Below are 17,863 nucleotides of genomic sequence, written 5' to 3'. Positions count from 1 at the left end.
TGGCCTGCACTACTCTATTACTTTGTGCTGCCTCCCTGTGGACCAGCCAAACCTCTGAGGCTCCACTGGGCCAGTGTGGTTATTGGGTGCCACTGCTTCAGGGACTTGACCTCGGATAACCTATTGGGTCTCAGCCACGTCACGTGACTCAGGTGTAGCTGACTCCACCAATCCCGTTCAGGAAGGGAACAATTGACTGAAGTCACTGCTGCCCCTTGTACTTTCCAGTTCTGCCTGATCCTAGAATGCCATCCTCCTGGGTCCTGCTATTTATGGAATGGCTCCACTCTCCTCACTCACCACAGGTCAATGTAGGCTCCCCACCAACTCAGCTCTCCATTCGGCTTGCTGACCTTCAATCTCAATGTAACTGTGCCTCCAGTGAGTCAAAGTGGTGGGACCTCAGACCACTCGGCAAGTCATGGCAGGACCCTGCCAAATTGCAGCAGGACCCCTGGCAAGTCGCGGCAGGACCTGACCAGCCGTGGCAGGACCCTGGCAAGTCACAGCATCAGCCAGTTGCTGTGGGACCTCAGATGGTCAGCAAGTTGCCTTAATTTCTTCTTGGGATGAGAGAATTTATCTCCCTCTGTTTGGGGCTCCCCAGTCTTTATTATGTTGAATTCTAAGTTGACTATCTCAGGGAGCTTCTGTAGCCAGTTGTTATCTATCTGCCATCTTTGTTCCTCCCCATCAAGGGGTTCCAATCTTTTGACTTCTTCTGGCAGTTTCTAGCTATCCCAGTAAATAGCAAGTGTTATGGGCAATTAAAAATAAATCACCATAATATATGTAAAAAAGTCCTAACTGCTGCTATTACAAAAACAAAAGGGACACCTGCTCCCATCTTCTCCCCTTGGTGGGACCCCTCATACTATTTGCTATTTTTTTGCTTATAGCTCCTTGTCTGTTTAAATTTGTCTCAAGATTTCTTTAATCAAGGTTTCAGGCCTTCACTACCAGAGAACTCTGTGTCCTGGTGGAGACCAGGTTTTACATGGGTCCAAGCTGTAATCCCAAGGATTAAATTGCAGGAGTAGTTTAAGAGAGTTGTTGCCTCTAAAAACCGAAGGATGGGGATGATGGGTTCCGCTTGTGTGAAGCACTGCCAGGCTCAGCATGGTGCCTGCCCAGCATGGCACTGGGCAGCACCTCCCTTCAATACTGACTTCTGCCTTCATCTTGCAAACCCAAAATTGAACTCATTTTTTGCCAACACGCCAGCCTTCCCCCAATCAGTTGTCTGTCTGTTTCTTTCTTTTTTTTTTTTTTTTTTTTTTGTACTGATGATGAAACTCAGGACCTCATACTTGCTAGGCAGGCACTTATACCACTGAGCTATATACTCAGCCCTCAATCACCTGCCTGTAAGTCACTCTGCCCACACTTTCAAACTCCACCCCTGTCAAACTGATTAAAAGCCCCTGGCTTCTTTGTCTGTCTTGAGGGGATCTTAGACTCTACTGCAGCCTTCCTGCACCTGCAATAAAGGGCATTTTCTTTTTTCCTTTCTTTGCTCTTGCTTTTCTACTGTACCATCTTGCTTTTCTACTGTACCAGGAAAAAGACAAAAAAAAAAAAAAAAAAAAAAAAAAAAAAAAAGAGACACACACACACAGCCTAATTGAGAATACATTAAAATTTGTAAGATTGAGAAGGGAGGTAGATAAAAAAGTGGAATAAAAAAGGAAAAAGTAGAATTGAGTATATAAATGAAAACTAATGATTGTACCATTATAGAACAAATACTTGCAAGGAACAAAAATGCCATGTTGAGACTCTTTAAAATTCTACATTAGATTTGTTTACAGTAATCTTTTTTAAACACAAAAATTCACATAAGTGGTATTAGTATATTTAAATCAAGAGCCTAGGAAAGGATATAATAAAAACCTCATGGATTCATGACAAGAAGATGAGATTATAAAAATAAGAAAGGAGAAGAAATAAAATAAGATTCATATTGATAATAATAAAATTTGAGCTAAACTATAAAAATAGGATTTTATTCTTAACACATCCTCATATAGAACAGTTCTTTCTCTGACACAGAAGCATTTCAGCTTTTCACTGAATGTTCACCCTCTGTCCTAGAACCAGGCACCCTTTCTGGATCGTTCTGAGAAGGCTGGAACCCACCTGGGTGAAGATCTGGCAAAAGATATTGTGATCCCAGCTGAGAGCTAAGAACAGGAACAAGAGCAAGGCAGACATGAAGAGGTGAGACCTGGGCTTTTCTAGGGGTCCACCATGGCCAGTTTGAGGATGGAGCTGCGAGTGAGGTTAGGTCTGAATCCAAATCTGGATGTAGATGAGGCAGCTCTGAGAAGAGGCGTTAGAATCATGGATGGAAACGCAGCCTATGTGAGCAATACAGTGTTGATTGCTGTCCTGAGGTAGTCGAGCAGGGGGTCAGTCCTGGCTGGCTGCTTGTCATGCAGGCCTGGGCTTCTGGCCTGGAGACCAGTAGGAGACTGGACACTCTCATGTGGAAAACCCTCCCGGGGCATTTAATTTGGAAGAGAACAAAGTTCTGTCCTCCTCCTCCTGCCTCAGATTGCATGTGGAGAAAGTAGCAGAAACCCAGACTCACCTTACCAGGGAAGAGAATGCCTCCTGATGTTCTCTGACCAAGTTAGGTTTGTTTCCAGAACACTGGGGGCACCGGCAGATGACCCCAAGTGCATCCTGAACATCTGGTTTGGGCAGAGCTTCACTGCTAACTAACATTTGGAAAATTAAAAAGGCTGAAGAAAAACGTCTACGGTTCTAGAATGAAGGGACAGAGTTAATTTGGTGGCCAGAGGGATGCAGCAAAGGAAATGAAAACGGGAATTAGAAACGAATGGGTCTTTGCCATGGGTAAAAATCTAGGTCGCTTACAGCTGTACGTACTTTTCCACTTGTGCTTTTGTCTATGAGCTTTGATAGCATAGTTGTCTAATAAATGTTTCATCATCTGAGCATAACAATGGATTTCATTCCAGAACACAATTGTTATACAACAAAAATTTAGTAGGTTGGAGGAAAAAAGTCAATCAACACTATTTTCAGCTTTGCATGGCCTTTATTTGCAGGGAGTGAGGCATAAATGAGCATTCGTTATTCGATGCTTCTAGGGCCTTTCTAGCACACTGCTGTGGGCATGACACATTAGAGTCAGATGTTTGTCTTTCATTACCTGCTAGCTCCCTCTGGAAAGGGACTCACTGGGATTCATCACCTGATGTCTTTGTGGAGGCACACATATAAATCCATGTGGTGAGAGTGCTTGGAGATGTGGTTTCCAAAGCTGACTTTAATAAAAAGTGTTGAGATGAATGATGAAAAAGGGGAGCTTCTGCAAGAGGTATGAAGCTAAGAATTAAAATATTATTTACCAAAATACTTACAGAAAAGCTTTTTATTATTCTTTATGAAGTATCTAAGTACCAGCAGGGAAAAGGGAAGCATGATTTTACTTTTTATATGTCTGCTTTGGAGAAGTTCATGAAGCAACTCTCCTCTTTGCTGTACGGTGAGTTTATAAACATGAAAAAGACTAATTGATTAAGAATCTTCATCTAGGAAAGCTTGCTGAGTTTGAATAATCACTTAAATAACTTTATTAGGCACTGAGCTTTAGAATCTTTGAGTTTTTCAAAGCTCTTGTCTCATTCTAATAAAAATGTGCCAAGGCTAAGTGGCTAACAGTGAAAACCTGTTTTCAGATTATATTTGAAATAGACAGGATATTCAATACTAATAGCCACGCATTGGGGTTGGACTGCATTACAATAATCCATTAACATGTGGCACTTCTTATCAGTTCTTAATGTGCATGTATCCTACTTCTACTGTTGTATTTCTAACAGACTATTCTGCAAGACTGGGTGTGAGCTGGGAGGCTAACTGTAGTTAAGTCTGGGAGGAGATGGGTTTTTTTAGATTAAAAGTTAAGAATGAGAGACACAAACCTATTATATGTAAGGTGCAGTGGTCAGTGAGTGCATTAGTGATCTGTGGACCTGATCTCCATCCTGTCCATCTCACGGAGAAAATAGGTAAAAACTAAGGAAGAGTAGGATCTTTGTTATATACAATAAATATAAGCAGTGGGCTTTGGGGTGGAGATGAGAAGGCATATGCTTTCCATAGGGAAACTGGGCAGTGAAGAAGGGTCTCATCAAGGACCAGCTGTGGCTTCTCATGTAAAGTCATGTCATTGTCCTGGACATTTGTGAATGACAGCACTGTTATCTGAAAAGTAAATTAAATTTGTAGCTGCAAATGGTGGCTTAGAGAAAAAAAAGTGAATGTTATTACTGTGATGATTAGCTTTTTGAGAGTTTGATTTCTACTACTGTACTTTTCCCTGGATTCAGTTTTATTTGCTGTTCCTGGGTCTGTGGAATAACTATGTTTCTCCCCACGCTCTCCCTATTTTAACCCAGGGTTCTAGGTGACCTAGCTCTTCGAAAACCCTCAAAAGCCACTCTTTCCCCAGCATTGGTCTCAACCACTTTTTGAGTGTTTGTGTTTAGGAGAATAGAAAACACAATGGCATGATTTTAAAGTACACAATTTTCACAGCAAGGGACACACTCTGCTCTCCATAATGGATAACAGATATAATAATAAAGACAAGCCCAGGCAGGCCATTGAATCCAAGTCTCCATGTAGACTTAAACTCTCGGGAAGAAGGCAGTGGGCGGAGGAGGAGAGATGGTGTTTGATATTCCTTTTTTAGGTAACTAATGTCTGGAAGAAGATGAGGATTATACACCACACCAGATGCTTGGATAACTTGAGCAACAGCAGCAAGAAGTTAGCAAAACAAAGCTCCCCTGGATTCTATAGGGTGGATTGTGTGAAGAAAGACCCTTAGGATGGCCACATCCCACCCAGCTCCAAACAGAACATTCTAGGTCAGAAGCCTCAGTAAAATAAACAGCTACTCAGCTCCGGTTTGGTGCTTCTGTAAAGAATGATCTGCTGAGATTCCTGCTTCAAAGTGTCATATATTCAGTCAAATTCTTAGCAGCAATGAGTAAAAAAGTAGATAAAAAACACACTTTTATTCCTCTAAGCAGGTCCTAATAGTGTGCTAAGTTGTGAAATGGGATCATAGTAATTGGAATCCGTGTACCAAGGGCCCTGTGTGTGGTACTGAGCTGGTCAATACTGTCATGAGTGAGACGGGTCCTCTGCTCTGTGGATGTTTGTGACTCCTCACAGAGGCAGGCAGGAAGGACTGGCATTTGCACACTGTGGGCACTGGACCCACGGAGGGGAGGCCAGAGGCACCCTGCTCTGCTGCTATGCTGTTGTCACCAGGCTTAGCCCGTGGGGGGCTCTGACCCACCTCAGAGATGGCCCCCTCGACCTCCTTCCTCCTTGATTCGGGCCGCTCTCTGTGACTCCTGGCCTCCCTGATTCTCTTTTCATGTTTTAATGTGTTTTGTTTCTTAGGATTCAGAAATTTTGCTTTCTGTTTTCAAGGTTTTTAATTCATTTTATACTTACTTTTATTTATTTCAAACCTAGCTAGTTTCCATTTAAGTGGTTCCCTAAGACATCTTGACGGTAAAAGTTAGCTTTGTGTTTCTCATGCAGTGATTAAGTGCACACCCTCGAAGTCAGAGGGTCTGGATTTTAATCTCGGATCCTCTATTTCCTAACTGCGTGATGTGGAACAGATCACGGAATTGCTGTGTATCTGGAAGGGCACGGGAAGAGATTTTGCAGAGGATAAACTAATTAGGGCATTGTTTAGAATATAGCGAGCATGGATTAAAAAGGACTCATTTATCATATATGTTTTATTTTGTTATTAAGATAACTATTAATAGATTCTCCAAGTTTTCATTTTTACAGTCTTAAAGAGTTTTATCCTTTTTTCTTTACATGATAGAATTTTATTATTTATACTTATTTGTTTTTGAGCCAGGTACAGACTGGCCATGAACTCAATATGGAGCCCAGGCTAGCCTCAGACTCATTATGATCCTCCTGCCTCAGCTTTTTGAATGCTGGGATTGCAGGCATGTGCCACCACACTTGGCTACATGATAGAATTTTATTTGCCTGTGATAATAATGCCAATAATTCTGTGTGATATACATTTATATAAACATGCGTATCTATTGATTTTTAGCCTGTTAAACTTTCCTGAGGTACAGGAATAAGAACTATATTTAATACTCTAGTTACCTGCACATTATAAAATTCTTTTACAGGATGGAATATCTGTTCTTGTAGTTCGGATATTCCTATTGATGAAGCCTACTGTTTTTGTTTGCAGGACTCTTTTAGTTGATATCATCACTGGCTATTTCATGGCGTTCTTAGATCTTTTCACACTGTATTACTATGCCCATTATCATAAACATATGTTATGTACTATCTGTATATTTACATGCTTTCTACATGTCTTTTCTTACTTTTGAAACATATTTTTATTTGTCCATCCAAAAAGAATTCACAAAGAACTTTGGCTTTATCCAAAAAGACTTTACTAAGTACTTGAGTTTCATTCACACAGACATATACTTGTTTCCTTTAAATCTTAATGTCTTGGGCTGGGGATTTAGCTCAGCGGCATAAGCACCTGCCTCGTAAGCAGGCAGTCGTGAGTTCGATCCCCGGTACCGATAAAAATGAAAAAAGACAAAAAAAAAAATCTTAATGTCTTTGGAAAATTTTCAGTTCTCTTATGAAAATATTGAGTAAAACCAGTAATAGCACCAAGTTTAGAAAAGTGACCAAACTTTCGTGTTTTATTGTTGTCTCTTACTTTGTTATTTCGCATTACATAAAAAAATCACACAGTGCTGATTTTTATAAAATTATTATTTTCCTCTCTGAAATCATTGATGGGACACTTTCCTTGGTGCCACTTCCTGTGGTGGACTTTGCTGTGGTCACTCCCCTAGGTCCTGCTGTCACCAGCTTTTCCGGCTGTTGGGAATGGAAGTGAGAGTTACAGCTCTTTGTGGGAGTAGCTATGCCTTGAATCTTCATCTTGACAGTTTCTCTGTAGTCTTTGGGTGGATGTGGGGATCCACCAACCTGGATGCAGGTTATTTTATTGCGGGCATGTCGAGGATTGAAAAGTTCTAAGTTTGTGGGAGAGCTAGAAATTTTCCAGCTTTTTCCTGACGTTAGATCAGCTGATCCCTTTGCAAATGTGCTTGGAATGATCACATCAACACTTGTACAAGCAGCCCTCTCACTCTGAGCCCCTCAGATTAAGTACAATTCTACTTATCTAATTTACCTGGATTTTCCTGCTGTATTCTGTTTTACCTCAAGGGACAGAAGCACTATTGAACCCTCCTCGGAAATGTGAAGTTTAAGGGAGGAATTTCTTGCTCATTGAATGTGTGTGTGTGTGTGTGTGTGTGTGTGTGTATTTCATATTTTTGAAGAGGTAGCATTTTCATTGGCTATGAAGATCATAGAGCGAGGAAGTAAACATAGAGTGTAAGCCATTCTGGTTTCCAGGTGCTGAGGTCCAGGGTATAGCCATGTGACTGGCTGCCCCTGGCCGAGCCTCAGTTACTTTACTGGGAAAATATCTCCTTAAAAAAAAAATCCAATTTCATATAAATTGATAGATTGTGATCCTCTGGAATTTCATTCATGATGGTCATAGGCACTATCTAATTTAGTGTAAGACTAAAGTGATTGTGTAGAAATAGCTTGATTGAAGCAGCGAAACATTTATAGGAACAGAAAAGAAAGCGTTCCAAGTTTTAAGTAAGCTGCAGTTGCAGTCCATTTGTACAGTGCCGGTAAACCAGATGACCCAAAAGGAGAAGGGCAGCATCTTCCATGACATGTGAATATAGAGGCCTTAGAAACATAGTGATTACCAGGCCTGTCAGAAGTATATGTTTGGCTATTTTGAGTGTATCTGAATGTTCTTTATTTTCTTTTGTTTCTTGATGCTTAGGAGATTCTTTTGAAATGGCATGGTTAGATATGCTACAGAAATCCATGAGAAATGATGTTTTTTTCCCAAATCTTAGGAAGCACAGTTACAATCTTTGGGAAAGTTATGGAATTGAGGATACATACAGTAAAAAACAAACCAACAAAAAACCTCACAAAATGAAATTCATAGGTCAAAGTAAAAGTTTCTTTATGGAACAGATTTTTACCAGAATGAGGCTGTTTTTCTCTAAGCCCTCATGGAGAGAACCTTACAAGTCATTTTTGATCACATTAACCTACTGGGGTGCTCTCAGCTCCTGCTGAACGTCCAAAGAAATCTTACTTAGAGTTGTTTATAAAGGAGAGCTCTGAGTCAAACACCCCTTTCTGGCCTCATACCTCGACATGGCAGGCCTTCGTGCCATTCATTTAATTATTACCAAATATTTTCTGGTCCTATTTTATGGTGGCCAGTTTGTTAGGCGCAAGGATACATTAAATGGCAGCTTTCAGCAAGGCCCAGGGCCTCCTCCCGCTTCTTCCTGTCGGCCCTTCTTTTCACTTCCCAGAAGTTCCATCTGTCTTGGATTTTGTACACCATTATTTCAGCCTCTCTTTTGCTAGCATTCTAAACTTATTTTATCTTTATCTTCCTGAATTTGTGCCTTCATAGCATCTTACAGCTCTGTCTTTTCACGTCTCCAGTTGAGCTTTGCAAGAGAAAACAATTTCCCTGCGGTACTGGCGCCACTGCAACTTTCAATTCTCTGATTCTTTCTGTGCCTCCACATTATGTTTCCCAAGTCGATTCTTTCTCATTGTATGCTCTGTCTACGGCTAATCATTTTCATTCTCCTTCAGCAGTTAGTCTTTGATATCCCTGCTATATCTGAGCACCTTCCACTTTAAAGAGAAAGTCAGAAGGTTCACAACTGTCTACTTTAATGGATAAGAGATCCAAAGTTTCCAGTTAAGTTTAAATTCTGCCATGAATTTAAGTTTATCCTCCCTTCCTCCCTCACTCTTTTCCTTCCTGATATCACTGTGTAGCCTCCTGCCACAGTTCCCTTGCCCCAGCCTGGGGCACCACACCTGGATGGACTTAATTTTTCTGAGGCTCATTTATCTCATCTGAAAAACAATCATTAAATGTTAGACTTGTTTTTCTTTCTCTTGTCTTTCTATCCTTTTTTCCTCCACCTCCTCTTCTTCTTCCTCTTCCTCCCCCTCCTGCACCTATTTTACAAGTTCACCTTTTCTTCCTTTGCCTTGTCTTAGGATAGCTGCAGACTGTTTTTCCCCATCCTGGAGGCCGATAGCTCAAGACCAAGGTGTGGATCCATCTGGAGATCTGCTTCCTGGTTTGCAGATGAATGTGCTCTTGTTCTCCTACACATTAGACAGCAGGGAGAGGAAGCAAGCCCTCTCCTGCATATTCTCTTTTTCTGTTTGCACCAGCAGGGACTGAACCCAGGGCTCATGCAAGTGCCTGAAAACCGATTCTGCACCTCTCCCCTCAGCTCCTCCTGTCTCCTCTTATACCATCATTCTTCTTGCTCTGTGGTCTCCACCCTTACGACATAATCACCTCCCAAAGGCCCTACCCCCTAATATCATCCCATTGGGAGTGGAGAGTTTCGGATATGAATTGTAGGGGTCTCCAAGCATGCAGTTCATAAAACTTTACCTTTGACATTCTGCCCTCTTTCCTTCATCTTATGAGAAGATGTGTTAAAGTTGATCTCGTCAGCTCTCGTTGCCATCCTTCCTTTCTTTAGGTCCTTGCTTTATCCTTTTCTCCTCTCTTCACTATCATCTTTGTGGGCTTCTGTCATTAAGCATTTGGACAAGTGCAAGGAAGGAGCATTCTCTTTTCCAGAAGCCCTGCGCTCTCCTCCCGTGGCTATTGTCCTTTCCTACTTTGCCTGGTCCTTCCTGACTGTGTCCTTTGCTGACTCTGTCCCTTGATGGTAATTCTGTGTGCTCACAGGTGTGGCTCCCCAGCTGAGTCCCTCTAGTTCTTGCTCATTGAGTTCTGACTGCTCATTGCCTTGTATATGACCTGTTCTCGCCAGCACCTGCCCTTTCCATCTCAGCAGTGGGCCCCCTGCTGCCCTTTCCTTTTGGCACAGTTTTTCATCTCTTGCTGTGGGTAAATCCACTCAGTCCCAGCTTTTCCTTCCACATTCTGTCATTTAACTGCTTTCTTGGATTCCTGTGTTTACCTGCTGAGTGTGGTTTCTTCTCAGGTCCATCTTAGCCCTCTTATTTTCTAGCTTCTGCCCTTTTCCTCCATCTTCCAGGTCCTGTCAGGGCTGTGTGCCTTTTTCTGTCACATCATCTTTTGAATCCTTATTCCTGCAGTCAGTGCCTTTCAGGAGCCTCCAATCGTGTAGGCCTCCAAATGGAGCCCAGCATCTCCTCACTCTGGTTTCTTCTTTTGGCGCTTCCAGATTAGAAATCTGATTGTCATCTTTGATCTTTCTGTTTCCTTCACTTCCTATGTCCTGTCACCAAATGGCTAAATCTACCTCCCAACCACAGTTTGAAGTATACATGTTTTTTTTTCAATTCACATGGTCATTATCTTGGTTCACAACAATGTACTATAATTTCTACCCTAGATTGCCCAGCTGGGTACAAGAAACTAAGTAGTTTCTTGGCATGCAGTATCTTGACCTAGCTTCACTGGTTCTTAGTTATATAAGGGCACTATGTATATTTTTGGTGCTTACAAAATCTCAACGCCTGTGCTAAGTTAATCATTGCCTTTTGATTTGGAGAAATGAGTATGTAGATAACAGAAGCTTCTTCAGTAATAATGAAAGTTATTTGAAAAAGAACCAGAACTTTAAAGAGAAATTATATAGATTATCAACTATAATGAAGAAGATAAGAGTTATGAGATATTTGAACAGGTCAGAAAATTTATTAAGAAATCTACTTTCACTGAAGCTTTAATCACTTATTAAAAATAGAGGTACTCTATGAGCAACCCTACTGTTGGGTATGTATTTGAAGATATGAAATCTGTATGTTAAGAGACATCTACACTGCTATGTTCATTCAATATTATTCACAAGAACCATGATATGGAATCAAACTAAATGGTCACTGATAGGGGAATGGATGAAGAAAATGTGGAACAGGGCTGGGTGTGTAGTTCAGTAGGAGAGCTCTTGCCTGGCACAGGAGAGACCTTTGGTTCAATTCTCAGCACTGCAATAAGTAAATTTAAAAAATGAAGAAATGCACACATGTACACAACGGGGTATTATTTGGTCTTACAAAGGGAGGAAATTTTGTCATTTGTGACAAGACAGATGAACATGTAAAACATTTTGTTAAGGGAGAGTAGCCAGGCTCAGGGACACTGGTACGACATGATGTCACTTATGTATGGATTGTAGGAAAGCTGGGCTAGTAGAAGCAGGGAGTAAAATTGTGGCTACGGGAGGGTGGAGGGTAAAGAGATTGGGAGATGTTGGTAGAAAGATACAAAATTTGAGTTAGAATTCCCTATAATGAATGTGATCAATATATACATCAAAAGTGTACCGATAAAATTAATCATTTAAAAAAACCCAAATTTTAATTAGGAGAAGTAAATCCCTATACATCAGCATGGCTACAAACAACCAAAATAATTGTATATTCAAAAATTGCTCAGAGAAGAGATTATCAGTGTTCTCACCACAAAAGAAGGTGAGTGTGTATTAAAGAGCTTGATTTAACCATTCCTCAGTGTGTACATATATCGAAACAGCATGTCATACATGATAAACACAGAGTTTCTACTTGTCAGTGAAATTAATTAAATATTAAAAAGGAAGAAGGTATCCAGACCTCTCACCTCCTTTTCTCCCCAAATAAGACTATTAATCATCTTTGAGGCTGCTCTAGCAAACCATCCTGCAAGTTAATTCTCAGTTGTGTCAGCAAGGGTGGACAGTGATCTCATTGGAGCACCGAGATGCTCAGTATGAGCCAGATGGAAACGTGGCCCAAGGAATGACAGAAGTAATCACAGCTGATGGAGATGAAGTCTGTGTGCACCAGAGGCTAGTGGTAGAGGCTGGGAAGAAATGAGCATACTAGATTAGGCAGGACCTCAGAGGATACTGATTTGAATATTTCCTAAAGATGATGAAGCATTGTAAAAATAACCTCAGCCAGGAAGAACACCACCAAATTGCAGCGCAGGAACAAACCATGGCAGAAGGGTGTAGGGCGAGTGAGCCAGGGCAGTGCTGGTCACAAGGATGACAGGTGAAGGCTGTTGCGAGCCAGGAACAGAAGGTGGGAATGGGAGTGCTTAGCGTAAAGTGGTAAACCCACCAAAGAGGATTACTGTTTGGTTCTAACTCTTCCCACTTGGCTCTAGGCTGCTTTCAGGTTTTCACCATTGTAACTGAGGTGGCGCTAGACATTCAGGACTTCACACCCTTTGCTGTGCTAGACCACGCCACCAAAAGTAGGAATACCAGGCTAACGGCATGGTTATTTTTAGATTAGTTGAAGTTTGAGGTGTGTTCTTTCAAACACTTCTTCTCTAAATATTTTCAATATATTTGCCTCCCTTTTTCTTCAAAAAATACACTTAAAGTAGCTGAAGCATAATCTTTCCTTTTTGACATAGTCTTACAAATTTAATAATCACCAGTTGTGTTTTCCATTATTTGCAGTAGGTCAAAACACAATGTTGCTCCTTTTGTTTGCTTACTTTTCCAAGTATTCTCATTATGAACAAAATCAGCACGTTTGATAACCGCACTAATGATTGTATCTTAAACTACCATTAATATACAGAGGCCAAAACAAAAATTTTTTAAGTAGTAACATTAAAAACAAAATTAAAAGTAAATGAATAAAGGCAGTGATATTTAGAATTTAAATAACACTGATTACTATGTTGAAAGGGAAACTATTAGGTAAAATTAGGGTGTAAATTTTTAATGCTTGATAGAATTCTTTTTGGTTAGCCTTTTAATTTGGTTAAGCCACTGAGTAGAAATGCAAAACAAAATACTTAAATTATATAAACAAATTTCAAATGAAATTCTATGATGAGAAAAGGTGAATTATGAAAAGGTCTTGTATTATAAAACATTCTTTATGGCGGTCCCACTGTGTGAGGCCAAAGAGCCATAGAAGCGTAGCACATAGTGAGACAAGCTGCTTGGGTAGAAATGCCAAAGAGATCAAACTAACCAGCTGTGACAGAATTTTGTCTAACTGAACATGAAGTAAATTTGTATGTTTTATCATGTGAGCCACATAAAATTGTATATCTGTGTTTATACTTAACAGTTCTTCCAACCCAGTTTACTTCCTGTTCTCTCTATATTCAGCTCAAATGTTCCCATTTCATTTAGAAATAAAAATGATTAATGTACAGTATGTATGTGTCATTCCCTAAGATGCATGTAATTACTACATATTCATGCACATACCAGTGTAAACAAGAAAAATAATGACAGCATCAGGGTAAGGTCCAAACAAGACTTACACTGGTTGTCTGTCCCTTCTGGGGATTCTTAGACAGCTTCATGTGTTGTATTGGCTTTGCATCCCTGTGACAAGATGCTTGAGAAAATCAGCTTCAAAAGGAAGCTTATTGTTGTTTCAGAGGCTTTTGGCCTCTGTGGCTTGGCTCCATCACCGTGGGACTGAGATGAGGTGACCATCACGGTGGGGATTGTGGGTCCTGCAAGGCTTTTCAGCTCCCTGTGCCAGGAGGGAGCAGGCAGGAGGCAGGCAGGGGAGGGTGTGTAGACAGGGCTTGCCCCTCAATCCTTCTTTCAGACAGGCTCCACTCCTACAGTCCCCAGCACCTCCCAAGAGCACCCCAACTAGGGATCCAGCCTTCCCTGTGCCAGTCTTCTGGGTACATTTTTGACCCAGACTGTGATGCATGCCCTAATCCCTCTGTTGGATTTCACCAGCTCCTGTGCTCAAATCTCAGATGCTTAGACAGGAGATTGGAGCCTGGCCCAGGAAAATGCCTCTGGGCTGGTCAGGAGTCCATGGAGTGACCCACAGCCAAAATCCTCCCCCACGATGCTTAGGCTTACTGGTGCTGGGTCAGGGTGACTGTAACTAATGTGGGTGCCATCGGGCACTCCTGGTCTAGTGCAATGGCACAGCTAGGAACAGCTGCACAGCTGACTGCTTGTTGATTACAAAATACTTCTAGACTAATTGGTAAAGGATTGAGTTGCTGAAGAGAGCCTGTGGTCCCCTTCCGAAAGCACACACATCCAACAATGCAACTCAAACCAATCAACCCTCTGGCCGTCTTGCTGTCCTGTTCCCCTGGGGCCTTTTTATTTCTCCGCTATTGGTCAGCCAGACGAAGAGTCTACACTGGCCTCTCTGGGGTTTTCTCAGACTTTGCCCATGGTCTCTGGCACCTGCATTCAACAGTAGAGGGGCGTCATTCACTGACTGTGTTTATTAAAGATGGTTTACTCACGTGGGGCTCTGGTACTGTTTGGTTGGCTTCAAATACTATCTCTACCAGGTAGGAGATTTGGGGACTCAGTAGTCTCTTTTATCTTGGTTTTCCTCATCTAAAACGTATATGGTAACGTATTTATTTCAAAGGATTGTTTTCCGACTGATCAATCCAGGTAAAGCATTTAGAAGAGAACTGATACATGGTAGATGGAATAAGTGTTCATTTCTTTGTTCACTTTGTTAATGGTTGGGTGCTTTAATTATCACTTGCCTTTCAGGATCCCACCAGGTGACTGCAGGGGAAAACAAGTAGTCAGCGTGTGATGGCACATGCTTGTAATCTCTGCACTTGTCAACATGTAGTAAAAAAAAAAAAATGATTTTTTGAGATAGAGTCTCATTGTGTGGTTCAGGCTGGCCAAACTCTTTTGGCAAATTACCCTGAAGGAGAACAGCTGAGTAAATGGAACCTCTAGTTTTCATTTTTTGAGGAATCTCCACACTGATTTCCGTAGTGGTTGTCCCAACTTATACACCCATCAAGAACGTAGAAGGGTTCATTTCTCCTCCGGCAGCCTCACTGGCTATCGTTACTGGTTGCTTTTTTGATGACAACTGGAGTGAGATGTAAGTGAGAAGCATATCCATGTTTATAACAGCACGATTGGTAATAGCTAAATCTTGGGAGCAACTTGCATGTCCATCAACAGATGAATACATTTCAAATGTGAAGTACTCCTCTACACAAAGAAGGATAGATTGGAGACCTTTGTAAGAAAATGGATGCACTATGACACCATAAAATTAAGTGAAATGACTCAGACACACAGGATTAAATATCAAATGATTTCTCTTACAGACAAAGCCCACATATAAATAAAGTATAAAATAAAAGATAGACAATACAAAGCTGTAATAATTCTATATTGGCCATTCAAGAGATGTGAATTAAAACAATGGCCAGTGACATGGACTATTTTCTCATGTATTTATTAGACATCTGAGAAGTGTTTTTCTGAGAAGTGTTCATTCATTTTTCAGGTGCCTATTTTTGTTTGCTCTTTTTTTTTTTTTTTTTAAACTTTTTATCGGTACCAGGGATGGAACTCATGACCGCCTGCTTGCAAGGCAGGTGCTTACGCTGCTGAGCTAAATCCCCAGCCCCAGGTGCCCATTTTTAAACTGAATCTTTAAATTTCTTTATATGTTTTATTTTAAATTGGTTGCCAGTGCTTTAAATGAAACTCCACAATGCCCGAGATTCTTAGGAAATGTGTAGCACTGGTACCACTTCCTGCAGGAGACTGGCTCTTCTGCTCACGGCAGATGTGTGTGGCTTTTACTATCAGGCTGCTATTTGAGTCTGCTGTCCTTGAACCATGGTCATCTAAGTGTATCCCTTTCTGTATATCATGAGAGTTTTAAAATTCCATAAAAACATTTGGTTGCTTGCTCCAGTTTGTAAGGTTTGTTTGAAAAATGATGTTTCATGTTTTATTTTTATGTTTTCTGACTTTGTCTCCGTCTCTGGGTTGATGAAGTCAGGTGACATGGAATGAAGATGACTCTTAATGTTATATAGGAAAGAATTATTTAAAGTATGTAGTAGAGAAAGAATATGGAATTGATTTAGTTGAGCAAGTTGTAAGATCTTTGTGGACAATAGTATACACTAGAGATGGAACTCTGTGTGTGTCAACTGCCTGCAGAGATGATGTGAGAAGCACCCTAAATAAATGACCCAGATTTGACTTTCCATTCTTCTTTGTCAGTCATAATGGCCTTGAACAAATTACTTAAAACCCATGGGCATATTTCCACTTTAGCAAAAATATCTCTAGTAGCTCTTCTTCCACTCTGGCTACTAGTATTTTTTTTTTCAGTTTAAAACGGCAATTTTTAATGGAACTTGTCACAAATATATAAATAGGCTAATTAAATGTCTAATCAGTATTGGCTATGAGTATGAAATGAGATATGAAATATTTCTTGGCTATGGAAATAATTTTAAAATATGAAATTTTCGCTAAGTGTGCTTCCATTTATTTATTTATGGATGAGACTGTGCAGGACCCATGCCACTTCATGGAAAGGCAGAGCTGGAACTCAAGCCTTGTGAGTCTTGGTCAGTAGAATTCTAACTGAAGTGTTGTTCCTACTGTACCTAAGGATGATTGAAAGATTAAGGAGACAAAGTATTTCCCCGAAGATGGAATAAATCAGCAATCCAGTAAATGCGTTCCAGTTATTATAGCAATGACTATATTGTGATCACCCTAGTACAGAAAAAATAATCAAGGAAGAGAAGAAAATGAATTTTTCACTTATAAAAAAGCCTTCCTTTAAAAATATTTATATTTAATAAGATGCATAGATTATAAACTTTGGTTTGGGGCTCATATTCATGAAATTCTGCCGTTGGTGTCTAGATAAACCGTCTTTGTTTTTGTCTTAAGAAATAGTCCCTTTTGGCCTCATTTATATGAAGCAGATGAATGCTTTTAAAATGAACTTTATCTGAGCTCGGACCTCTGGAGTTTTGGAGGCAGAATGAGGTACTGAAAATCAGACCTTTATGGAAACTGCACCTTTCATATACATTGTGGCCCTGGGTAAGTTACTCTGAGTCTCACTCTTCTCATGGGTAAAGTGGAGATTCTACTTCCCATGGCGAATGCCAAAAAAATGCACATTCCGCTGGTGGGTGGAGTTTGCAGCTGGGTCTTGAAGTTTATCTCGTCTGGGTCCTCCAGTGTACAAATAAAGTGAATTGTAAGCGCCAAATTAATAAAGAGGGTAAGGTACTCTTATTCCTTTGAGTCTTACATACTTGTACAAAGAGGTCTTCTTTAGAAGATCATAAATATGAAGAATGCTTCACAAAAATAAAATTATATCCTGCATATTTCTGGCAATACAATTTTAGAAATGAGAATATATATGTAACAAAACTTTATAGTGTTGTCAAATTGTATCAAAAACATACTGGGGAAATTTATGCAAATATTTGAATATAATCCTAAGTTACTAAGAGAAAATATATTATTTTATCACATAGGAAGTACCATAAAATCCAAATATAAGATTATCTGGAGTACATGAGGCCACAATTTTCTAATAAGTGAAGGCACCAATTACAAAGCAGGCTCTATTCCGTGAAACTTATCCTTGTTCATACAGGACTGAGAATAACAATGTGTCACAATTAGATGTAAACATAGAAAACACGAAAATTCTTTTTTTTTTTTTCTTTTAGCCTTCAAAAGGTGAATTGATTTTATGGAAAAATTGGTGCAGATCTTCCCTGGCAAGTAGCCGGGACATAGATGTGTAGACTCTTCCCCAAGACAAGGCACTGCTTAGAACCTGCTCTTTGAAGAAATGATAGCTCAAAGCATTTAGAATATAGTGTTGGAGCCTGACCCCATCCCTGTCGCTCTCCTCAAGGCATGATGAGAGGACTAAAAAACTTTGAAAACACCACTGT

The 17,863-nt window shown here is 40.4% G+C and overlaps 1 protein-coding gene across 4 annotated transcripts in view; it reads left to right on the top strand.

Moving 5' to 3' along the window:
* Positions 1-3,291: 3,291 nt before the first annotated feature.
* Positions 3,292-17,863, top strand: part of Lgsn (lengsin, lens protein with glutamine synthetase domain) — a 31,127-nt gene continuing 16,555 nt past the window's right edge. Inside the window, exons 1-2 of one of the 4 annotated variants that reach the window (XM_063256845.1) lie at positions 3,293-3,517; positions 16,833-16,988. Coding sequence is in view for 1 of the 4 variants with exons in the window: in NM_001173087.1 (NP_001166558.1) it covers positions 3,317-3,349 (33 nt within the window). In the remaining 3 variants the exon portion in view is untranslated. 4 annotated transcript variants of the gene reach the window in all.

Source organism: Cavia porcellus, unplaced genomic scaffold (genome assembly GCF_034190915.1).
Source record: "Cavia porcellus strain 051 isolate PalLab524CR breed Dunkin Hartley unplaced genomic scaffold, mCavPor4.1 scaffold_10, whole genome shotgun sequence".
In the NCBI taxonomy this organism is placed as follows: domain Eukaryota; kingdom Metazoa; phylum Chordata; class Mammalia; order Rodentia; family Caviidae; genus Cavia; species Cavia porcellus.
The sequence above is the reverse complement of the archived record's forward strand: the minus strand, read 5'-3'. Positions and strand labels throughout refer to the sequence as shown.